Source organism: Microcaecilia unicolor, chromosome 8 (assembly GCF_901765095.1).
Source record: "Microcaecilia unicolor chromosome 8, aMicUni1.1, whole genome shotgun sequence".
Classification (NCBI taxonomy): Eukaryota; Metazoa; Chordata; class Amphibia; order Gymnophiona; family Siphonopidae; genus Microcaecilia; species Microcaecilia unicolor.
The window spans coordinates 19938722-19964640 of record NC_044038.1 but is presented as its reverse complement, the minus strand read 5'-3'; the positions used below and the strand labels follow the sequence as shown (position 1 = coordinate 19964640).

Genomic DNA, 25919 nt, shown 5'->3' with positions numbered 1-25919 from the left:
GAGCCCTCTAGGGACAGAGGAAGTACCAGCATATAATGTGAGGTGGGATCCCGTCACACTGTAGTATGTGAAAGCAACAGAATGCTGCTTGTTTACACCTTGACACAGCCATCGGGCGACACACGACCATAGTCGATGAATGTTTGAAACAGAAGCGGAGTTGCACATATTTTTCAAGCTAAAGTTTTGCTTTTCTCCACATTTAAAGTCATGATTTAGGATCTATGCAACACCGAGAAAAGGTGCAACCATTGGAGTTTTAACAAATATTTTCAGTCTATTTTTTTATGCCTATGAAGTGAACTCGCCCTCAGCAATCCTGCCACACAAAATATTTGTCGATTAGAAGTTCGAGAGAGTTCCGAGGCTTTTTCCCCTTTGAGAATGTTTTGTACTCCGGCGGGAGTTTGATTGTTATAAGTACTGCAAGCTATTTTGATTTGATTGAAAGAGTTTAGTAATTTATGAAATTATTAAGAGTCTTTTTCTTCCTCTAAATACTGAATACTGTGAGTAAAGGTTTTCAGTCCGCTAACCAGCTAAGTGACGGCATAACAGCTTCCTAACACTATGCAGAAAGACAAACAAGAACCAGATCAGTGGACACATTCAGATACTCAGTGCTGGGAGCTGCGCATGCTGGGCACTGAACATCCAGCTCTAAGATCACTGGACAGAACTGTAGAAAACAAAGTTGTTTTCCCCTCAGACTTTCCTACTACACACCAATAAAAAGATTTGTGCAATAAAACTGGACATTGGTAAAGGAGAAAAACACAACGACGATATTACTCATAGAAAGGTCGGTACCAAGCAACCATTCTGTGTGCAAAAAGAGAACATACTGAAACACACACAGGCCAAGAACACACGACTAAGAAGAATTTCCCTGGAGATCACATCACGCCTTGAATGGGGGAAGACGCTGATTAGTGCTCCGCTGGCCACCCTCTCATAAATCATGATTTTACAGCAGCTTTAAACCCCCCGTTTTGCCTCTCAGTTCAGCGGAAGACTTCTAGCAGTGGTTTTCCTGAGTATAAGTGTTATGGTGTCGAAATTGCAAAAGAAGGATAGAGAATCAGGCCGGCACGGGGAAGACTAGATCGCGGTGCTCCGAAGCCGCATGGATCAAACAGTAAGTTCAGCATGGGTAGGGGAGGTGACAACGGTGTTGGAAACCATATTAGACCAAAGATTGCTCCTGATTGATTCCAGGTTACAGCAAGTATAAAATCAGACGGAAGATCTTAGACGCGAATTTACCACCTATCAGACCAGAACCAGCGAGCTGGAAGATCATGTCACTGGAGTGGAAGACTCGCAGGCCCAACTTAAGAAAACAATGGAGGCGCCGGAGGAAAAACTGAAAGACCTGGAGAACAGGTCTAGAAAAAATAAATTTTCGATTGGTGGACCTCCCGGAGACCATCACGGATAATGAACTGATTGGGTTCTTGGAATTGTGGCTAAACCATGAATTGCACTTCCCAGACTGTTATGGACCCCTGCAGGTGAAAAGAGCCCACCGGGTTGACCCGAAACAACTAACTGCCAATAGGCCCAGAGTGGTCATTTTTAAAAATACTGACCTTTGTCAATAAGTCTGCTGTATTGCAAGCTCTTAGATCGTAAAAGGCTCTTAGCTATAAGAGTAAACGAATACTACGTTTCCAAGAAGACTCTGCTCATGTGGTGGCCCAACTGAGATGCTTTGTGCCGATATGCACCAAGCTTCTTGGGCTCAAGATTCAATTTGCCTTACTATAGCCTCCAAATTCCAGGTGACTCACGATGGAACAGCACACCATCTGCTACCCAAGAGCCTTTGATCCGAATGGAAGCGGGAGGACACTTGAGAGTGAGAGACAGAGGAGCAGCGTGGAGAAACTGAGCCATGTTTGATCAACATCCAAGGCATACAGTAATATTTCATAATTTCTTTTTCTAAAAGGCAAATAAGACCTTATCAACCCTCGTTTAGTGGACCTTTGGTTGGGATATAGCTCAACCTCCTACCATATATTTAAACTGCCCTCCCCCCCCTTTTTTTTTTTACTATATCTGAGGCCTCACAACTGAGCGGGTTAGCTGGGGGGGGGGGCTACTGTATCATCAGACTAGAATTATGTGGCGCACAATTATCCCCCCCCTTCCTCCCCAGCCCAATGTTCTTTTGATGGCAGATGGATCCTTGAATTTTCGTGAATAGAAGGGACCTGGAGGAGAGGCCTCATGCAAGATGCAGTAACCTACTGGGGAAGTGGATTACACCCCCATTAAAGGCCATGAAAGGTGATCTTCATTGCATGACATATAAGTACACTGGAGCCATTCCACGACTTCACCTGAGACTTTTAGAGGTAATGGTGGACCCAACTGATAGTCTGCAACATAACCGTGGGCTTTACTGCTCTGCATAGCACCCATGAAACAAACTGGGTCTTGCCCCTCACTCATCAGTGTTGGAGTGTTAGGGTTAAAGCTTCAAGTACGATTACCTCTAAGTAATCTGCATGGGGGGGGAGGGGGTGTGATGATGGTGACTTGGCCTTCCCTGGGCAATGGTGAACATATTACTACTGATGAACTGCAGCTAAATGTGCCCACATGCTAATCACTTGTACTTGGATATCGAGGCTAACGTGCCCCAAGAAGCCCAATAACCTGCATTGGGTTGTAGACTCAACATGGGCCTTATGGGAAATGCCTGATCACAGTCTGCTCATCACAGAGGCAATGAAGCTAATTGGCTTGGCTTGGATAATCCATTTCTTTTATGTTTGGATGTATGATATGGAAAGCTTGGGTGACTAGGCCCAGTCATCACTGCGAATTAACTTTTCAAAATCCATTGCATTTCTCTTTGTCTTTTTGTTTAATTAAGCATAGTAGTTATTAGTTGTTTAAAGGCTGGAAGTTTTCATTATTTACTGGGATTATAGACAAGGCTGGAAGTGGACTAACATGCAGTAATCCAGAAATTTAGGGAATCGAACCCAGTTCCCCAGGATCAAATGCCGCTGCACTAACCACTAGGCTACTCCTCCACTCCTTGTATTGTTAATGACCTTGAGTCGAAGAGCTTCCCTATACTTTGGGGAACGAGGCGGGGTTGTCCATTCTTCCCTCTGCTTTTTGTATTAACCTTAGGCCCTTTAATAAGGGATGTAAATGATAATCTAGACATTAATGTTATACACGTCAGACCTTACAGACCTACCTACTAGAAACGCAAAAAGATCAGCACGCACATTCCTCAATCTACACTACCCCAACTGTAAAGGACTAAAATACAAATCCACATACGCAACCAGCTTCTCCTACATTTGCACGCAACTATGGAACGCACTACCAAAGGCCATAAAAACGCAAGACCTAACTATCTTCCGAAGACTACTGAAAACTGACCTGTTCAAGAAGGCATACCATAAATAACCATCCTAACTATTAAAATAATAAGAATGATCGTGAACCAGACAGAACCAAACTCTTATCACTTGACTGACCAACCTCATTACTATCAACGAACAAGCAATACCACTTTAATACTTATGCCGAAAATGATTTTTATATAATTGATGACCTAACAAAGGTTACAAGCTAAACTATTACTCTGGAACATAGTAACATAGTAACATAGTAGATGACGGCAGAAAAAGACCTGCATGGTCCATCCAGTCTGCCCAAGACAAACTCATATGTGTATACCTTACCTTACCTTGAACCTATGTGAAATACCATAATGTATTCTTCTTTATCATGTATGTACGCACCTTAATGTAATACCACTTTAATCCTTATATCGAAAACGATTTCTCTATAATTGATGATCTAACATATGCTACATTACAATCTATCACCATAATGTATTCTTCCTTATCATGTATGTACGCACCTTAATGCAATACCGAATGTAATTCTGTTACCGGAAATGGCAATTGCCACTAAGGCAAATTTAAGCCACATTGAGCCTGCAAATTGGTGGGAAAATGTGGGATACAAATGCTACAAACAAATAAATAAAAATACAAATTGGTCCTTATTGTTTTAAGGTGGCAGATTTTGCAGATGATATTCTGGTACATATAACAAATCCTAGGCAGTCCATGGTGGCTTTGCTTGAACTTTTTTGGGGAATATGGGGATTACGCAGGCTTTTGTTTAAACATGAATAAGTTGGAGGCCTTGTCTAAATTGGAGCAGATGCAGAGGCAATGGGGAACACAGTTTCCTTTGCAACAGGCCAAGCACATCGTTAAATATCTAGGGATACTGCTAGCAATCGATGTGACATCCCTATATTCAATTAATGATACACAAATGTTGGAAGCTACGTGGAAGAAATTTGCCACCGTCATTGATTGAGAGAATAAATCTGATACGTATGTAAAAGGTATTCCCCAGATGGCTCTATTACCAAACACTCCCAGTTCGGCTGATGCAAAAAGACTTGCAGTGCCTCTGTTTATTTATTTATTTATTTGTTACATTTGTATCCCACATTTTCCCACCTTTTTTGCAGGCTCAATGTGGCTTACATAGTACCGTAAGCGGCATTAGCCGATTCCGGTATGAACAGTTGCAAGGTAATATTGTGGTAGAATGAGGTACATGTATGGTAAAGACCATTGGGGAGGGTTAGGATATGTCCAGTTACGGTCTTTGGTTACGTTATGTCGCTGGTATCCATGTTTTTTATGTTGGGTCGGTGGGGTAAGCTTTTCTGAACAGATCTGTTTTTAGTGCTTTCCGGAAATTTAAGTGGTCGAGCGTAGTTTTTATTACTTTTGGTAGTGTGTTCCATAGTTGTGCACTTAAGTAGGAAAAGCTGGATGCATAACTGTACATAAGTACATAAGTAATGCCATACTGGGAAAAGACCAAGGGTCCATCGAGCCCAGCATCCTTTGCTGCTTGGGTAGTGGAGGTTTAGGCATGAGCGTGCAGGTTTTCTGGTGTTTCTGGTTGGCAGGTCGATGAGGTCTGTCATGTATCCCGGTGCCTCGCCATAAATAATTTTATGAACTGTCGTGCAGATTTTGAAAGCAATACGTTCTTTAATTAGAAGCCAATGCAGTTTTTCTCGGAGTGGTTTGGTGCTGTCAAAACGCGTTCTTCCAAATATAAGCCTAGCTGCTATGTTTTAGGCGGTCTGAAGTTTCTTTATGATTTGTTCTTTGCATCCCGCATAGATTCCATTGCAGTAGTCTGCGTGGCTTAGTACCATTGACTGTATCAGGTTGCAGAATATTTCCCTCGGGAAGAATGGTTTTACACGTTTGAGTTTCCAAATTGAGAAAAACATTTTCTTTATGGTGGATTTTCGCTTGGGTCTCTAGTGAGAGGTTTCGGTCGATTGTTACTCCGAGAATTTTCAGGCTGTCTGAGATAGGGAGGGTTAATGCTTTGCAGGTCAGATGCAAAGCATTAACAAAGAAGGCTAAAAGAGAATATGAAGAGAAACTTGCAGCAGAGGCTAAAACTCACAGTAACAACTTTTTCAGGTGCATTAGAAGCAGAAAGCCTACGAGGAAATCCGTGGGACTGTGAGATCATGAAGGAGCAAAAGGGCTGCTCAGGGAGGACAAGATCATAACAAAGCAACTGAATTAATTCTTTGCTTCTGTCTTTACAGAAGAAGATGCAAGAGATCTGCCTGTACAGGAAATGGTTTTCAAGGGGGATGATGTGGAGGAACTGAAAGAAATCTCAGTGAACCTGGAAGATGTACTGAGCCAAATTGACAAATTAAAGAGCAGTAAATCACCTGGCCCAGATGGCATACATCCAAGGGTACTCAAAGAACTCAAGAATGAAATTGCTGATCTGCTGTTAGTAATATGTAACCTGTCGTTAAAATCATCCATAGAACCTGAAGATTGTAGGGTGGCCAATGTGATGCCAATTTTTAAAAAGGGTTCAAGGCGTGATCAGGGAAATTACAGACCAGTAAGCCTTGACATCGGTGCTGGGAAAAATAGTGGAAACTATTATAAAGAATAAAATTACAGAACACATAGACAAACATAGTTTAATGGGACAGAGTAAGCATGGGTTCAGCCACGGGAAGTCTTGCCTCGCCAATTTGCATCATTTCTTTGAAGGCGTGAATAAACAAGTAGATAAAGGTGAGCCTGTTGATATAGTGTATCTAGATTTTCAGAAAGCTTTTGATAAAGTTCCTCAGGAGAGACTCCTGAGAAAATTAAAGAGACATGGGATAGGAGGTGTGGATTAAGAATTGGTTATTGAACAGAAAACAAAGGGTAGGGTTAAATGGTCATTTCTTTCAATGGAGGAGGGTGAACAAGTGGAGTGCCACAGGGATCAGTACTGGGACCAGTGCTATTTAACATATTTATAAATGATATGGAAACTGGAATGACGAGTGAGGTGATTAAATTTGCAGATGACACAAAACTATTCAAGGTTGTTAAAACACATGTGGACTGTGAAATATTGCAGAAGACCTTAGGAAATTGGAACACTTGGCATCCAAATGGCAGATGAAATTTAATGTGGACAAATGCAAGGTGATGCACATTGGAAAGAATTATGCAAATCATAGTTACCTGATGCTAGGGTAAACCTTGGGGGTCACCACTCAAGAAAAAAATATAGGTGTCGTCGTAGATAATACGCTGAAATCTTCTGCTCAGTGTGTGGTGGTGGCGACCAAAAAGGCAAACAGGATGCTAGGAATTATTAGGAAAGAGATGATGAATAAGACCAAAAATACTATAATGCCTTTTATCACTCCATGGTGGGACCACACCCTTGAGTATTGTGTTCAGTTTTGGTCACCGTGTCTCAAAAAATATATAGTGGAATTAGAAAAGGTTCAAAGAAGAGCAACCAAAATGATAAAGGGGATGGAACTCCTCTTGTATGAGGAAAGGCTAAAGAGATTAAGGCTCTTCAGCTTTGAAAATAGACGGATGAGGGGAGATATGAAAAATCCTGAGTGGTGTAGAACAAGTAGAAGTAAATCGATGGTTTACTCATTCCAAAAGTACAAAGACTAAGGGACATTCGAGAAAGTTACATGGAAATACGTTTAAAGCAAATAGGAGGAAATATTTTTTCACTCAATGAATAGTTAAGCTCTAGAACTCTTTGCTGGAGGATGTGGTAACAGCGGTTAGTGTATCTGGGTTTAAAAAAGGTTTGGACAAATTCCTGGAGGAAGTCCATAGTCTGCTATTGAGACAGACATGGGGAAGCAACTGCTTGCCCCGGGATTGGTAGCATTGAATGTTGCTGCTAATTGGGTTTGTGCCAGGTACTTGTGACCTGGCTTGGCCACTGTTTGGAAAACAGGATACTGGGCTAGATGGACCATTGGTCTGACCCAGTATGGCTACTCATGTTCTTACTCCTTTTGGGGCTGCTTGGCGCTACAGCAATTTTAGACTATGTTAGATGTATGGCCACCATTTTAGGATGTAGACTGCTAGGATAGGATGAACAATTGCTACTGGATAAACCAGGTGCCTTTTGGGGGAAAAGACAAGGGAGAAATATTATTATTTTGCAAAATGTGTCTTGTAGCACAGAAATGTATATTACAGAATTGGACATCCTCTGAACCTCAAGCTTATTGGAACTGGAGAAATCAACTTAATCAATTAGTTACTTGGGAGGCGAGAGATGCCAGGAACTCGTATAAGATTTTTTAAAAAAAAACATTTTCTGCTGGTATGGGATCCCTACATACAAACATTTAATCCAAGAGGATAGTTTACTGCTCAATAACTTATGATGTAGATCACAATGTCAAAGAAGCAACATGTCGACACACCAGAAGGTACTTTGAGAGAGATGGGGGGAAAAGGGGGTGGGTTGAGGTTTCATTTCTGTTTTGAAGAGGCTCAGAGGGTCATAAGAGTACAGGCCTTCTGATAGCTGATTTTGATGCTAGATTTTGTTCAAGAGTAGGTTGGGAGGGAGGTTACTGTATAGCTATTGAGATATAACACCCATAAGAACATAAGTGTTGCCATACTGGGACAGACTGTTTCCAGCAGTGGCCAATCCAGGTCACAAATACTTGGCAAGATCCCAAAAGAGGAAGTTGTGAAAGCTGTATACTATGTACTTCCTTATTTGATTAGAAGAGAAGATGAGGTTTTGCGTGAGGAGGAAAGAATAAGAAGCTGTACTAGAAAGGGATAAAGAAAATGACTACTGTAATTGTAATAGGCTCTGTATAGACATCAATAAAATGTTTCAACATAAAAAGAATTTCCAAACACACCTTGAAATGTTGACTATATATTGAACCGTATGAATGCCAGGAGGTGGTTCTCTTTGGCGCAATGCAAATGTTGAGACAAGCATTAGTATTATATCTGAGAGATCCTCTCCAAGATACTCTGACATAGACATGAGGCGCCTTCCTCCCATGATAAGTGCAAAACTAACTCATTTGGAGATACTAACCCACGTAAAACCTGGGATCTGGAAGTAGCCTAGTGGTTAGTGCGGTGGACTTTGGTGCTGGGGAACTGGGATTGATTCCCGCTGCAGCTCCTTGTGACTCTGGGTAAAGTCATTTAACCCTCTGTCGCCCCAGATAAACCACTTTGGATGTGGTTGCAAGAACTGTAGAAAAGCGGTATATCGAGTCCCATTCCCCTTCCCTTTTTTTCAATACTGCGAAAATGAAACAGCATGAGCAGTAGAAGTACGACAATTGCCAGAAGATGGAAAAAAGCAGCATCAAAGCTATAATTTAAGACATTTTCTTTTCCTGTGAGACTGTCATTGGAATGCATTTATGTTTCCCTTATATATCCTGATAAATTTGTCATCTTTTGCTCAATTCTTATCCAAAGAAGGCATCACTTTCGAAAGCTAATCAAAAAATGTATTACATTAGTCCAATAAAAAAAAGGTATCATCTTCTCTTGTTTTGTTTTATTTCTATTCACTATCTTCTCACCAGAAAAGTACTGGCTGTAGTTGGAATTCTTTATTCTTTTTTCAAAAATATGACAGACAATACTTAAATATCATAATTTAATGACAGCAAGGTGGACCTTCTAGGCAGGTACAAGGGGATATCGTTATATGATCAAGCAGTGAACAAAGCCCAAGATCAAATGTAACATTCCTCTCTGACTCTAGAAGATGTTGCCCACACCAAGTTAAGATGAAATTCTAATTAGCACATTGGCTGATTTCACATACTATTGAACTCATTCCTCTCTGGTACCTATGTCATATTCCCTTGACAGATTTCCTAATTAATGTATAGTCTTACCTGTTCCTGAGGTAGTTTGTTCTGCTGGAGATGTGCTGGACTCAGTTGGTTTGTTCTCCTTCGACGGAGCATTGTGACTACTTGCAGATATGATGGAGTTGCTTAGTTTGTTCTCCTTCGACGGAGTATTGTGACTACTTGCAGATATGGTGGAGTTGCTTGGTTTGTTCTCCTTCGACGGAGTATTGTGACTACTTGCAGATATGATGGAGTTGCTTAGCTTGTTCTCCTTCGACGGAGTATTGTGACTACTTGCAGATATGGTGGAGTTGCTTAGCTTGTTCTCCTTCGATGGAGTATTGTGACTACTTGCAGATATGGTGGTGTTGCTTGGTTTGTTCTCCTTCGATGGAGTATTGTGACTACTTGCAGATATGATGGAGTTGCTTAGTTTGTTCTCCTTCGATGGAGTATTACGACTACTTGCAAATATGGTGGAGTTGCTTAGTTTGTTCTCCTTTGATGGAGTATTGTGACTACTTGCAGATATGGTAGTGTTGCTTAATTTGTTCTCCTTCCATGCACTGCCATGACTGGCTGCAGGTGTGCTGGACTGGGCTGGTTTATTCTCCTTCCATGCAATGCCGTGACTGGCTGCAGGTGTGCTGGACTGGGCTGGTTTATTCTCCTTCCATGCAATGCCGTGACTGGCTGCAGGTGTGCTGGGCTGGGTTGGTTTGTTCTCCTTCCATGCACTGCCGTGACTGGCTGCAGGTGTGCTGGGCTGGGTTGGTTTGTTCTCCTTCCATGCACTGCCGTGACTGGCTGCAGGTGTGCTGGGCTGGGTTGGTTTGTTCTCCTTCGATCCAGTACCGACACTGGAAGAAGATATACAGGACTGGGTTGTCCTTGGAACTGCAGTACTTGTCTGGGAAGTTGGAGACCATTTTTCTTTGAAGTCTGGAACCCTACTGGGAGAAGAATTTTAGCTTTGTAAATCACTGCATCTCTCTCAATATGGAGCACACTTGCATTGATAAAATCACTTTCTCTGGTAAAACACAAAAAGTCAAATTGACATGATCCAAATATAACATGAACTATTGGCAGTGAATAGTGTAACCAACAATCAAGTAATAGTTGATATAATAACAGAAATTTAATTTACTGTATTCTATTAATACAGAATCGCAGATCAAATAGAGACAGCAATGTTCTTTCAACTAAATGGAAACTACTGACCTTTTCCAAGAGATTAATGATTTTGGGTCTTCAAGTGTATACTCTTTCTTCCCAGAGGACAATATTTTCCTTTACTGACCTCTTTGGCACTTCATATTTGCCACATACATACAACTTATCTACAGTATATGTTAATGCTCAGACAGATAATAAAAATAAAATAAACAGTGCCATACTAAATTCCAGTACATTTCTAGAAAGAAGAATCCATGACCTTGGCCAGTCATTGGGGCTCGGGATAAGGAGAAATTAGGTCATACCTGATCATTTTCTTTCCATTAGTCCTTCCCACTATTCCAGAACCTGTGGAATAGTTGTGTCTATCAACCAGCAATTGGAGATAGAGAACTGAAATCTGAGCTAACACATATATCTCTCTTGGCTCCTCAGAATTTACATAGACAAGCAGTAAGGAGAATCTCAGAATAAACACAACAACCTTAAATAACTAACCAGATAAGCAAATATGTGTGGGCCTCTCTCATCTCTGGACAACTTGTAAAGAACAAGAAATATGCAGGAAGTACCATGCAAGATGACAGTCATTATTTGACCCAGTACTTCATACCGAATAAACATCTCAGAAACCTCAGGCGGGCCTCTGGAATAGTAGAAAGGACTAATGAAAAGAAAACGATCAGGTAAGACATAATTTCCTTCCATTACATAGCTTCCCACTATTCCTGAACCTGTCGGATGTACAAAAGCAATCCTAAAAACTGGATTACGAGCGTGCCGTAACATCCACCCTGTAGTGTTTGGCCAGGGTATGCAATGCTGACATCACCACCTTGCAAATATCCACCAGAGACAGTAAGGTAGTCTCCACCCAGGATGTTGCTGTATATCTCGTAAAATGAACCCGTAAGGCATGAAATTCCTGCTTCCCGCAAGAAAATAAGCGGACGCGATAGTCTCCTTCAGCCATCTAGTAATTTTAGGGTTGGAAGCTATGAGGCCAAACCTCTGTTTACCAAAAAGCACAGTCTGTCCAATTTGTGAAACTCATTTGTGAATTCAAGATATCTAAAGAGGACTCTACATACATTGAGAAGATCAATGAAAATTACTGGGCCTCTTTGTCCTCTCTATGAAAGGATAGAAGCTCCACAGATCGGTTAAGATGAAATGCTGATACCACTTTCGGAAGAAAGGAAGGAACAGTGTGCAGAGACCTCTGCCTCTGCAGAGCGAAAGGGACACTGACAAGAGATCCTGACGCTCCCAAACCCTATCCCTACGTGCCAACACAATAGCCACCAAGAACACTGTTTTTAGCGCAAGATCTTTCAAGGAGGCCTTCTGCAGTAGCTCAAAAGGTGGCTTCTGAAGAGCCTGAAGGCTTAAAGTACTCTGGACAAAGCATAAAAAAGGGGAGGCCACAAGTGACCCACCCCCACAAGAATCAAACGATATCCGAGTAAGCCACAAGAGACATCTTCTGTACTTGGCCCCTGAAACAGGCCAAAGCTGCAACCTAAATGTTAGAGAACCCAAAGCCAATCCTTTCTGAAGACCTGCCTGGAGAAACATAGAAACATGATGGCAGATAAGGGCCAAAAGGCCCATCCAGTCTGCCAATACCCAGTAAACACTAACTCCTCCTTTCCCATGCTTTCTTAAATTCAGACACATATCCTTGTCTCCACGACCTCCACTGGGAGGCTATTCCAGGCATCCACCACCCTTTCCGTCAAAGAGTATTTTCTTAGATTAATCCTGACTGAGCCTATTTCCTCTTAACTTCATCCTATGTCCTCTCATTGTAGAGTTTTCCTTCATTTGAAAAAGGCTCACCTCCTTACATTAACGCCAAAGAGTTATTTAGACGTATCTATCATATCCCCTCTCTCCCGCCTTTCTTCCAGAGTACACATGTTGACCTGTCTCTATATGCTTTATGACAGAGACCACACTAACCAATTTTGCAGCCACCCTCTAGACCGACTCCATCCTGTTTATATATTTTTGTAGGTGTGGTCTCCAGAACTGCATACAGTCCTCCGCATTCTATATATCGCACCAAGATTTATGCGCAGAAATCGAAGCATATGTCATAACAATGTGCATAACTTAGTTATCAAGATAATCAGCACTGGTAATTGGATGTTAACTTGCCAAACGTATTCTGTAAAGTAGTGTGCATAAATTCTAATGTGCACTACCAAAAAGGGGGCATGGCCATGGGCATGGAATGGGTGGTTCATGGGCATTGCAAAATATTTACGCACAGGGTTATAGAATAAACCTGCTCCGCAGCTAAGTTAGGCGCTGGTATTTACACCAAGTTTTACTTGGCATAAATGGATGCATCTACTGTTAAGTGTTGTCATGGCCACTAGGATATTTTACAAACAGCACCTAAATGTAGGTGCTATCTATAGAATATGCCTAGGCAGAAATGTTTTCGGTACCAATTTTTCAGGTGACATAAATAGAATCTAGTACAGTATTCTAAATGGGGCCTCACCAGAGACTTATACAAGGGCACTATCACTCTTTTTTCCTACTGGTCATTCCTCTCCCTATGCACCCAAGCATCCTTCTGGCTTTGACCGTCGCCTTTTCTACATGGTTGGCCACCTTAAAATCATCAGATACAATCACCCCCAAGTCCCGCTCTTCTTTCAAACACAGAAGTACTTCACCCCCTATACTGTACCGTTCCCTTGAATTTTTGTAATCTAAGTGCATTACCCTGCATTTTTTAGCATTAAATCTTGGTTGCCAATTATTGGACCATTCGTCAAGCTTTGCTAGATCCTTCCGCATGATAGCCACACCCTCCAGGATGCCCATCCTATTTGGTATCATCTGCAAAGAAACAAACCGAATCAAGACATTCTGTGCACGATCTGAGCAGACAGAGGAGAAAGTCTATGCTCAGATCACCAGCCCTCGAACATCCTCCACACCCTCACACACCCCATGGATGTAGAGCTCTTCCTAGCCTAAAGCAAGACAACAATGACCGAATAAGAATAACCTTTTCATCTCAACTGAACTGGCCAAGCCATAAGACCAAAAGGGCACAGATCCTTCATTGGACCTTGCTTCAGTAGGCTGTGTACCTGTAGAAGAGGGAGAAGACCCCAATCCGGAAGAAAAATCAGGTTCACATATCACGGCCTCCACACCCAACCCATGGCTACAAGAATTATTTGACCCTGTTGCAATAAGATCCTTTTCAGCATACAGCCTACCATGGGCCAAGGAGGGAAGACATTCAGTAGTTGTGCCTCCTGCCAGGGCTGCAGTAGGGCATCAATCCCATTGAGCTTTGTTCTTTTCAACAACTGAAGAACTTAGGTACTATGACATTCTATTTCATCACCATCAAATCCAGAAGTGGAGAACCCCATTAGTCCACTATCCGCAGAAAACCCCTGGCTGGATAGTTCCCATTCTCCCGGGTCCAAGGATTGCCTGCTGAGAAAGTCCGCCTCCACATTCAAGGACCCCGCGATATGAGCTACCGACAAGCAGAGATTTTTCTCTGTCCAACTCATAAGGGAGGCCATCCTCACCACCTTCAGATGACTGCGGGTCCCACCTTGCTTATTGATATAAGCCACTAACATTGCATTGTTGGAGAAAACTCAGATCAGGGCCCCCACCAGAAAAGAAGAAAAGTCACATAAGGCATTCCACACTGTCCTGAGCTCCAAATGATTTATTGACCACTGAGATTCCTGTTCCGTCCAGGTGCCCAGTGCCAGATGTAATGAGCTCCCCAACCCGACTTGCTGGCATCCATTGTCACCACCTTTCATTGTGTTATGAGAAAGGGAGCTCCAACGGTCAAATTGTTGGGCAACAACCACCACTGCATACTCCATCTGGCAACCAGTATCCAAAGAAAATGAAGTTCATACTTCTATGACACCGGAGACCAGCTGCTGAAAAGAGATTCCTATAATGAGCACATATGAACCCTTGCCCATGGCACCACTTCCATCGCCACCATCAATAACCCCAGAATGTGGACATAGTCCCAGACCCTGAGCATGAGAAGACAAATCTGCTAAACCAGCTTCAATCTCCTGCATTCCGTGAGGAAAATCCTCTCCCATGCTGTAATAAATACAATGCCCAGATACTCTAGCATATGTTATGAAGTTACTCTATTTGTCTTGAAATTGATCACCCAACTCAATGACTGCAGAAGATGAACAACTCTGTCCATCACTGTCATGTTGTACAAATAAGCCGATGTACAAATGAACCCGTCGTCAAGATACGGCTAAACTCTGATTCCATGGTGCCAAAGGAAGGATGCCACCGCCACCATAATCTTGATAAACATTCCTGGAGCTGTGGCGAGTCCAAAGAGCAAAGCCCTGAACTGGAAGTGACAGCCCAGCTCTGCAAAACATAGACACCTCTGTGGTGGCAGTCATATGGGTATTTGCAAGTACGCTTCCTTGAGATCGAGAGCAGTAAGAAGTTCTCCCACTTGAGCCAAGGCTATGACTGCTCTTAGTGTCTGCATGCAAAAGCGGGACACTTGGAGGCAGCAGTTTAGACCTTCGAGATCTAAGACCAGACAAAACAACCTTCCTTCTTTGGGACAATGAAGTAGATGGAATATCTGTCTTTTCCCTGTTTGGCCAGGGGAACTGGAACAATGGCCCAGACTGCCAGCAAGGAATCTACAAGAGCTTAAACCTGGACTGCCTTGGCTCCCTTTCAACAGGGAGACTGCAAGGAGCAACCGAGCGGGAGAACTCCAACTTGTAGCCTTCTGTAAGAATATTCAGAAACCCTCTGATATGATGCGATTTTGGCTCACTACTCCTGAAACTCCTGAAGACATCCTCCCACCAGAGGAAAAGAAGGGGGAAACAGCCTAGCAACAATGTGAAGCTCTGGAGGCTTTGGACGCTCCAAAACGAATCGATAAATCAATTCGAATCGTGAACTGGACAGCACTAGTCAGCTAGGTTTTCAGTTCTCTATCACCACCTGCTGGTTGATGGACATAACTATCTCACAGGTTCTGGAACAGTGGGAAGCTACTTAATGGAAGTTTTTTTTTTTCCAGTGGTTTCCTTTCAATTCTCTTTATTGCTTATGCTGTCCAAGGACCAAACTCCAAATACTGCTCCCCTGGGCTTCTCCTAGTCATTACTTTAATCAAGTATCCTGCAAAGGTACAAGATCCATGTTTAGAATAGATAAGAGAGAGAAGAAATAAAGAGATAAAAATCCCTCTAGTTTGCTGAAGGATTGACCTTCCAGACTCTCCAGCTTCACACTGAGCTTACAAAGCATTGCGATTAAGTGTGGGGCATCTATAGATTTCTTTCCATCAGCACAACCCTTTGCTTATGGAATGTAATTTGTTTTGCTTTTTTTTTGTGTGTTTATTATGCACCTTCCCCACAATTGGGACTTAGGTGGTGTGAAAATATTTACACTTAGATTTATTTTCCTGTTTTTTTTTTAATCATGCTTTTACTTATCTTTACGTTGAGCAGAATTTATTGGCTTTAAATTTAATAAATTGAAAATGATAATAAAAAAAACTAATTAGATATATTTGTGCAGTGTTAGAATACATATCTGCCTCTCCCTAGTGAGATGGGAATGGGGTTTAGATCATATATTAGGAAGTGGTTTTTTTATTGACTCCTGTGCATGAATGTATTTTTTAACTTTTCATAGTAAATTGCTTTGGGTTCATAGTTTTATAAATAAAGGTGGGTACATAAGTATAAAAGTTAAGATATGTGATCTTACTATGGGCTCAGCTCTAACTAAATCAGGCTCTTGATTAGGTTCATCTGTCACCAGTTCTTCTTCAAAGACAATCACATATGTGTATACACGTACACTGGTCTACTCAGTAAAATTTGCACACATATAAACACAAGGGAAAGGGAAATGGGACTTGATATACCGCCTTTCTGAGGTTTTTGCAACTACATTCAAAGCGGTTTACATATATTCAGGTAATTATTTTGTACCTGGGCAATGGAGGGTTAAGTGACTTGCCCAGAGTCACAAGGAGCTGCAGTGGGAATTGAACTCAGTTCCCCAGGATCAAAGTCCACTGCACTAACCACTAGGCTACTCCTCCACTCATTCCACCAATAAGAGCCAACCTCATCAGTGATGTCACAATGGCTTGATTGCCTGATACTTGACTCACTTCTGATATTGTGATGTCATAAGGGAAAGGGGGAAAGGGAAATGGGACTTGATATACTGCCTTTCTGAGGTTTTTGCAACTACATTCAAAGCGATTTACATATATTCAGGTACTTATTTTGTACCTGGGCAATGGAGGGTTAAGTGACTTGCCCAGAGTCACAAGGAGCTGCAGTGGGAATTGAACTCAGTTCCCCAGGATCAAAGTCCACTGCACTAACCACTAGGCTACTCCTCCACTCATTCCACCAATAAGAGCCAACCTCATCAGTGATGTCACAATGGCTTGATTGCCTGATACTTGACTCACTTCTGATATTGTGATGTCATAAGGGAAAGGGGGAAAGGGAAATGGGACTTGATATACTGCCTTTCTGAGGTTTTTGCAACTACATTCAAAGCGATTTACATATATTCAGGTACTTATTTTGTACCAGGGGCAATGGAGGGTTAAGTGACTTGCCCAGAGCCACAAGGAGCTGCAGTGGGAATTGAACCCAGTTCCCCAGGATCAAAGTCTGCTGCACTAACCACTAGTCTACTCCTCCACTCATTCCACCAATAAGAGCCAACCTCATCAGTGATGTCACAATGGCTTGATTGCCCGATACTTGGCTCACTTCTGATATTGTGATGTCATAAGGGAAAGGGGGAAAGGGAAATGGGACTTGATATACTGCCTTTCTAAGGTTTTTGCAACTACATTCAAAGCGATTTACATATATTCAGGTACTTATTTTGTACCAGGGGCAATGGAGGGTTAAGTGACTTGCCCAGAGCCACAAGGATCTGCAGTGGGAATTGAACTCAGTTCCCCAGGATCAAAGTCCACTGCACTAACCACTAGGCTACTCCTCTACTCATTCCACCAATAAGACCAACCTTATCAATGATGCCACAATGGCTTGATTGCCCGATACTTAGCTCACTTCTGATATTGTGATGTCATAAGGGAAAGGGGGAAAGGGAAATGGGACTTGATATACTGCCTTTCTGAGGTTTTTGCAACTACATTCAAAGCGGTTTACATATATTCAGGTACTTATTTTGTACCAGGGGCAATGGAGGGTTAAGTGACTTGCCCAGAGCCACAAGGAGCTGCAGTGGGAATCGAACCCAGTTCCCCAGGATCAAGGTCCGCTGCACTAACCACTAGGCTACTCCTCCTCTCCGGAGACCAGAAACACACATCCATGCACATTATACAAGCAACATTAATACAAAAGGTACATATACCAATGGTACGGCCACAGGGGATCTGCTTCCCTCCCCCCCCCCCCCAGTTCAAGCTCAGGCCCCCTCCATAACCCAAAGTATCTGCCTAGAATTGCCTCAGTGCTCCCTCAGCAGCAAAGAAGTCAGCGGCCTCTTTTCCAGCCACTAGCACTGGTATTCCTCATGCAAGCTCAATTGATGTGCAAACTGAGCGTGCATGCACAAGGAGTACTGGTGTTGGTGGCTGGAAAGGCAGCCCCCGACTTCTTTGTTGCTGAGACAGCACCGAGGCAGTTCCAGGCACCGCATCTCATCAGCTGGTGGGGATTGGGTATTCCTACCAGCAAAGCCAAAAATATTTACAGGAAAAGGGGGAAAGGGGTGAGAAAATGCATCCCCCCCCCCCCTTCAAAAACTGAATCTTGGCTATACCCCTGAATATACATACAGACCTAAATGCATGTTTCTATCCACAACTGTAAACGTCTTATCATTCCTGAAGGCATGCACTCACTCATTCAAGAAGTTGCAGGTAGGATAAGGCAAATCTGGAGGTAGCTGGCAACCCAAGAAGGTTAATCCTGTCCCAGGTTTTCCTAATTGCATCCTCAGACTGGATGATCTGAATAAGCAAGACTACAAGTTCCTGCATGCAATGGGGTGGAATCTACAGCAGCTGGCAACTCTTGAGGTACAGGCACTCGTATCCTTCCTCCCACAACTGTGTCTGGCACTTACCTGTTTGCCACTGGACCTTTTTCTACAGGTTTTAGCATGGATCTCCAGTCAGCAGGTAATTCGGCTTTATCGGGGCTCTTACTTCCTAAAGAGAAAAATGGGAAGATGGTTTTACAAAAGAAGCAGCATAATTCCCTCACACATTCATAAAATAAAAATCTTCAACATAATGCAACCAAAACTCTAAATTCCACAAAAACATGGTTGCCAATTCAACAAATCTGGTCATCCTTAACTGAGATCTAAAAAAAAAAAAGGAACAATATGTAAAGTGATCAAATTTGCAAATGACACAAAATTATTCAAACAAAAATTAACTTTCAGAAAGCATAGGAGAACTTTATGAGACTAGAAGACTAGGCATCCAAATGGTAGATGAAATTTAATGTAGACAAGTGTAAAGTGATGCAGTTGGGAAGAATAATCCAAATTATAGAATATGATACTAGGTTTCAAGTTACGAGTCCCACTCAGGAAAAAGGTCTAGGTGTCAATATGGACAATGTGTTGAAATCTGTGGCTCAGTGCATGGCGGAAGCCAAAAAAGCTAACAGAATGTAAAGTCACCACAGGACATCTATGTTTAGAGTAAAGGATCCCAAGTTTTGGAACGAGCTCCATGAATCTTGCCATAAGAACACCTCTGTCTCTCAGTTTAAGAGGGAGCTTAAGACAATATTATTTCAAGAAGCATAGGGTAATGTATCTTAATAACCTGTGTGTTTTGTAATTAGTATGGTTTTGTATCCTGCTGTTAGCTGTTGACTTGATTTAGACTTTATCATGATATTCAGTATGTTTGATGTAGGCAGGAAAAGATGACGACATTTTTTTTATTTATTGTTGTACTAGCCGTTAAGCCCGTTAAAACGGGCAAGATTTCCAGCTACCCTCCTCGCCGCCGCTCCCTCCCCCCTCCGTGCCGGGCCCCCTGCACTAACCTGACAGCACCTCTCACCTCCGTGTGAAAGCGCTGCAGGCAGCAGCACATCGCTCTGCTGCTGCCTGCAGCGCTTCCACACGTAGGTGAGAGGCGCTGTCAGGTCAGTGCAGGGGGCCCGATACGGAAGGGGGCAGGAGCGGCGGCGGCGGGGATGGGGGGGGAGGGTGGAGGTTGGTGCGCGCGATGTTCGTTTCCAGGCTCCAGCGGCAGCGTCCGACAATCCAACTCCGTTTCCCTCTCTGTTCCGCCCTCTGACGTCATCACGTCTTGACGCAAGGGCGGGACAGAGAGGGCAGTCTCTACTGCGCATTTGCAGGTGAGTCGGTCACTTGCCATTTATATGTTTGATTGTTTAATTATTGTATGATTTTTTTTTGTAACCCACCCAGAGCTTTGGATGGAGCTGGATATAAATATTAAAAATACATAAATAAATAAAATAAAATTGCACCTCAACTATTGTGTGCAATTCTGGCTGCTGTATCTCAAAAAAACAATAGCAGGATTAGAAAACATGCCTGCATGTAAATACCAATATTCTGCTTAAATGCTACTCTGCAAATACCCAATAACTGACATAACGTGCATTTGCAAGGAGGCATATACAGGGGCAGAGCATGTGTGTGACATAAGTGGAAGCCCCACCTATGCACATAGCTTATGGAATACTGTTAGTTACGTGCGTCCCTGCTGACTTTAGTTGCCTGCACTTAATTCCAGCTCTATGGATGGCGTGCCAATACTGGGTTAAACTAGTAATCTATAAAGGAAATTCATTTTGTAGTGATGCAGGGGGAAGCGGAGAGCCACGTGTTTGTGTTTGTATCTCACTTTTCTTTTTAAACATGCCGGCTTGGATTTTTATGGTGCAGGGGGCAGCGGGGAGATGACAGCTCAGGCCTTAACGACAGGTCTGAGCGCACGTAAAATTTCCGACGGTAAATGAGTCGTTGCAATCGTCGGTATGGTTAGTGCATTCCGAATTGTCCACATTTCAATGGTAGTTTCTCGTTTGCATTCCGTTCTCGTTAGCTGCTTGCTTCGTAGGAAAAAGGCCTTTAATGCATGCAACGGTTAGGAATTTCCTTTGTTAAAGGGTTGTTAGAGGGTCGTTAAGGTTTAGTGCATCTAGCCCTGAGTGGACCCGGCAAAAAGCCCAGGGCAGCCCAATGATAGGGGCTGCTTGCTGTACCATCTCTCTCCCTTTGTTTCTCCCCTCCATGGGTCCAGCATCTCTCTCTAGCCACGCCCAACCCTCACAGAACTCCAAACGCCCACTGGCGGCAGCAGCAGCAGTGACAAACTAGTAGTCTCCTGTGGCCTCGCCAGGGACTTTCCCTGTGCCGCCTCCTGCCTCCTCTGATGTAACTTCTTGTGAGCATGGAGAGAGCAGAGGGAAGAGAGAGACCCGGTACAAAAATAGGGAACAAAGACCTGGACCAAAATGTGGGGGTTGGGAAGAGAAAGGGAGAGATTCTGTAAGAGAGGGGAGGAAGAAAGTCTGGACCATGGGGGAGGGGAAGGAAGGGTCAGGGCAAGAGAGGCAGAGATGATGGACCTGGTATGGGGGAGGGCATGGGCAGCAGGGGAGAGATACAGGCTCCAGAACAGGATGGCAGGGGGAGAGGGAGGGATACTAGTTCTGAGGTGGGAGAAGCTGGAAATGGGGAGAGATGGACACAGAGAAGAGATGCTGGGCATGGAGGGAGCATAGGAGTAGGAACACAGAGGAGAGACACGAGAGGAGGACAGGGATACTGAAAGGGCAAATGATGAACATGAGGGGAGGATAGGGACTGGGACACAGAGGGATGATGATGGACAGGATGGATAAGAGATGCAGAGAGAAATGAATGATGAACATAGCGAGAGAATAAATGTCAAAAGGAAAGGAGATCCTGTAAAGAGTTAAAAAAAAAAACAGAGAAAAGCAGAAAAGAGACACTGGGACCAAAGCAATGCTCAGACAACAAAGGTAGAAAAGTATGCTTTTTTAATTTATTAACTGTAATATGTTAGCTTTATGAAATATGTATCTTTGCTATCTTGCATTTCAGCTACTGTTTCTATTAGTAAGGCATTCTATAGGTCCAAAATGTGTTTGGTTTTTTCAGGATTTGTATACTGGAGTTCTGAAAGAATTCTTCCTTCTGCCCCACTGCGGAGCCCATTCAATCCACTGATGCAAAAGTAGCCCCTATTCCACTCGCTGATCACACAAACTGCCTCTTATGAAAGATCAGTGGACTTGGGGGAAACCACTGCTTACCCTGGGATTGGTAGCATGGAATGTTGCTACTAATGGGTTTTTGTCAGGTTCCTATGACCTGGATTGGCCACTGTTGGAAGCAGGATACTGGGTTAGATGGACCATTGATCTGACCAGTATGGCTATTCTTATGTTCTTAATAACCAATGCTTCTGGGATGCCAGCAGGGCCCTTAAGTTTGTGGAAAATTCACTCTCCAAGTCCCAGCAGAACAACAATACCCCAATTGCTCTAGATGAGGTGGTTCAAAATTAATCAGTATACAGGGTCATAGATGCAGATAAATTATTCAGTGAACAGAACTTTTGAGGGGCATTTTAGAAAGAACATCCAGCCAGTACATCACAAACGGACATCTATGTCACATGTATTTTAGAACAGAATACAGCTTGTTTTACAGTACATGCGAGATAGATGTCTATGTGCTGAAACATCCAGCATGAAGCTCCATTTTACAAACCGAAACGTCTAAATTATGACTGGGAAAAAATTAGACACATGGACGTTTTTGTGGCAGCAGAGGAATGTCCATATTATAAAATAGTAACACTATTTTATAACCTAATGGTTGAAGTAGCCATAATGAGAGAAAGAGCAGAGATCCAGAGATTGTCAATTCAAGTCCCAGTGTAGCTTTTTGTAATTTTTTTTTTGTTTGTTTTAATTGTGAGCACTCCAGAGACAGAATACCTACTGTGACTTCCTTTATCTCCATTCAGGGGGGGGGGGGACTGCTCAGTCAGAGCACCTTTCTATAACCTGGATATGACAAGTACCAGGTCTAAATAAGGATGTCCTTTTTTTTTTTTTTAAGGTTTGGATGTCCTTTCCCCTTCTGTGATGGGAGCTGGACATCCATATTTAGGGCCCTCCTTGGTCATGCCGAAAACATTGCCAGGCCACGCCCCCTTGCCATAAGGACATACTGCAGTGTTAGACGTCCATATCCTGCCTTTGTAAACATTGGGATTTGCATGGATGTCCATGAGATATGGACATCTAAATGCCAGTTTTTAGACATCCAAATCAAGAACAGAACATCTAAAATAACCCGCCTTTACGTCTAGCGCAATCCAAAGAAAAAAAAATCTGAAATCCACACTGCTCAAAGTATTCACTGGAAAGCAATCTGCACATATTAGCTGTTTCTCCACTATCTTCTCCCTAGGAAATGTACTCTTTGGAAAGGATTACAGAAACCTGGAATACTTCTGTTTGCCTGAGGCCCTCAACCTCTTGTTGTTACATTGGGGGGGGGGGGGGGGGGGGGGGGGAAGGTTCTCTTCATTCATTTGAACTTCTAGGGGTTGATTTTCCTTCCAGAGCCTATCTTCATAGAACTAATATAATCCCATCACATGTCAGATACATATCAGACACTTTTATGAGAGCCGAAAGAGAAAGAAACACCATGTGCCAAATAATAATGTCAGTTATCCCCCCCCCAAACCCCCCCCCCCCCACTATAATGAAAATAATCAACAACTCATTAAAATATTTTATATCAAAAATATGTATAACGCATTACCCTACCTCCTGTCAAATATTCAGATCAGATCATAGTAATACATATTTACAATGGAGTTCATTTAAAAAGCTCAAATACTAATGAGTCACTGACAGAGGTCACATCAGTTGAAGCTTCATTGCTACCTATGAAATAACATTACTGAAAGAATCCCAACAGTAGCCAGCACTGAGAAATCAAAAACTGTAACTTGCCTTTTGCAGGTTGAGCATCTGCCCTCTGCACCGTGACAGCACTAGATCTGTCAGGCTTTCCTGTTTGCTTTGTTGTTTGCTCAGGTTTGGGAGATTCCATTTTTGGACTGGTGGTTTGTATGTAAGAAGCAGAGGGGGAGAACCTAGAGTCCCAAAAAGACAAATGAGATGATAGGATCAGTAGATCTCAAAAGGCATTAACATGATGCAAAGTTGTTTGTTCCTATCTGATAAGCACACACGTTTCAGGGCCCCATCAGAGACATATGATCAAGAGAATCATTACAGACTGAAATGATACACAAAACCACGAGCAAGATTAGAGTCTAAGGGGGGAAGTTATCAATAACTCATGCTATTTTAGCATAGGTCCTATTCTATGCAATGAGTCCTAGTTACTAATAAATGGGGTTAACAATAAAATAACAGGTCTTAATGGTAGCCCATGATGATAATTTCCCCCTTAATTAAAGAAAGAAGAAATATCTCTAGAAATTTATATCACTGCTATCCTATATAATAATTCTCACCTCCAACGTTCTATGCTTGGGACCGTGGCTCCCTGGCTGCAAGTGGTCTGCGAGGCAGACACGCACGGACGTCACTGATGTCAACACAGCTGATTCCAAGGCAAGGGGAGGAGTACTCCTCCTACTGCCTCGGAATCAGCTGTCACCCCCCCGCGCTATGGCCCCCTCGAAACCCACCCCCTCCCGCGGACCTGTCGATCCCCCCCCCCCCCGGAACGCCGAAAACCGCACCCCCCCCTCCCGCCGCTGTTGTGCAGTACCTTCGGGTGGGTTCCTCAATCATCTTCTTAGAAAGTTTAACTCCGTGCGTCTGACGTCAGACGCACGGAGTTAAACTTTCTAAGAAGATGACTGAGGAACCTACGGGAAGGGAAGGTAGCACAACAACGGCGGCAGTGGTAGTTTTCGCTGGCACGGGGGGGGGGGAGAATTGCCTGCCTAAGGCCCGTTTCCTTGCCTACAGAAACGGGCCTTTTTTACTAGTATGTAATAAAAGTGAGCCGTGTAGAACAATCAAGGCATTGTGACATCACTGATGAGGTTGGCTCTTAGGCATTGGTGGAATAAGGCATTATGACATCACAATATCAGAAGTGAGCCGAGTATAGAGCAATCAAGTCATTGTGACATCACTGATGAGGTTGGCTCCCAGGCACTGCTGGAATGAGGCATTATGACATCACAATATCAACTCTGGTTACTAGAGACAAACTCTTCACACTAAGGAGGGAAGTTATAAACGTGGCCCACTATTAAGTGTGCTATTTTAGCACAGGTCCCATTTTATGAAATAAGACCTAGTTACTAATAACTGGGGTTAACAGTAAAATAACACATCTTAATGGTAACCCATGATGATAGCTTCACTCAAAATCACTGGATATGTTTTATAATCCCTTTGACTTTTGAATGTTCTCCTAAATCTAAGCAGGAATATATGATTGGCATAAACACCCACCTGCTAGTGACTTGCACACTATTGGAAGTAGTGCCACTGGGACTGGTTGATGAAGATGAGGATACTGGAAGAGCGCCCAGTAGAAAATTCCGTGCTTTGTCCTTCTCACTTGCCCCTGCTGCTATGCCAGAATTGTTCGTACCAGTGACAGCTTTATTGGGCGCCATGAAATGTGTGGCTTTGGACTGTTCTTTACCCGATGGCACCGATACATTGTCATTCGGTGCTGTTGGACTACTGGTGGACTGGAAAAACTTCTCTCGTGCTGCTTGTGTTTTTGCAGCAGATGTTGTCCAAGGCTTGGGAACAGTGCTGTCATTCTGAACCACCTTGTGCCCCACAGGAGACCACCTGGAAGTAAGTGGACTGGAGGAACTGGAGTTAATACTGCTGGTAGAAATGGGGCTTTTGTTTTGCTGAGAACTTTTCACAGAATCCTCTAGGGGCTTCTTAGAGTCCACGTTCTTTTGGTGGAAGACCACAGTCCCCGTACCTGTGTTTCCAGAACCTGTCCCATTCAGGCGACCAGAGTTTGAGGGACTAAAGGAAGGACTGCTTTGACTAACAGTTGTCTTGTTGGATCCAGTACTGGTGGCTCCAGAACCCGGCATACTGGCTTTGTATTGGTGTCTAGTACAGATAAGGGTGCCAGGTTTTGGGCCAGATGTATAGGTACCAGGCAGCAGGGTGCCGCTGCATTCTGCACACCTAAACAGTTCAAGAGAGAGTTACGGTTACCTGACATAGTCACTGAGGAAGGTACATACTGGTCGAGATCAGCCTCCCAGTTAACTAATAATTCACTATAATAAAGGAACTTACCTGTGAAAGGTTCAGATTTTAAAGGGAAAAGTACAGTGATACAAAACTGCAAAGAAATCAGAGAGAGACTCTCCCCCCCCCCCCCCCCTTAAGATCTCTGTAAGAAGCCCACAAGCCTG

General features: G+C 43.1%; 1 protein-coding gene across 1 annotated transcript in view; it reads right to left on the bottom strand.

Annotated features, from left to right (window-relative positions):
• The window catches only part of LOC115476152 (MICAL-like protein 2), a 104965-nt gene that overhangs the window by 30052 nt on the left and 48994 nt on the right, over positions 1–25919 (bottom strand). Inside the window, exons 6-9 of the mRNA XM_030212355.1 lie at positions 24979–25686; positions 23491–23633; positions 18557–18641; positions 9269–10176 (exon numbers count right to left, since the gene is read on the bottom strand). Of these exons, the coding sequence (XP_030068215.1) occupies positions 9269–10176; positions 18557–18641; positions 23491–23633; positions 24979–25686 (1844 nt within the window). The remainder of the gene's footprint in view (positions 1–9268; positions 10177–18556; positions 18642–23490; positions 23634–24978; positions 25687–25919) is intronic.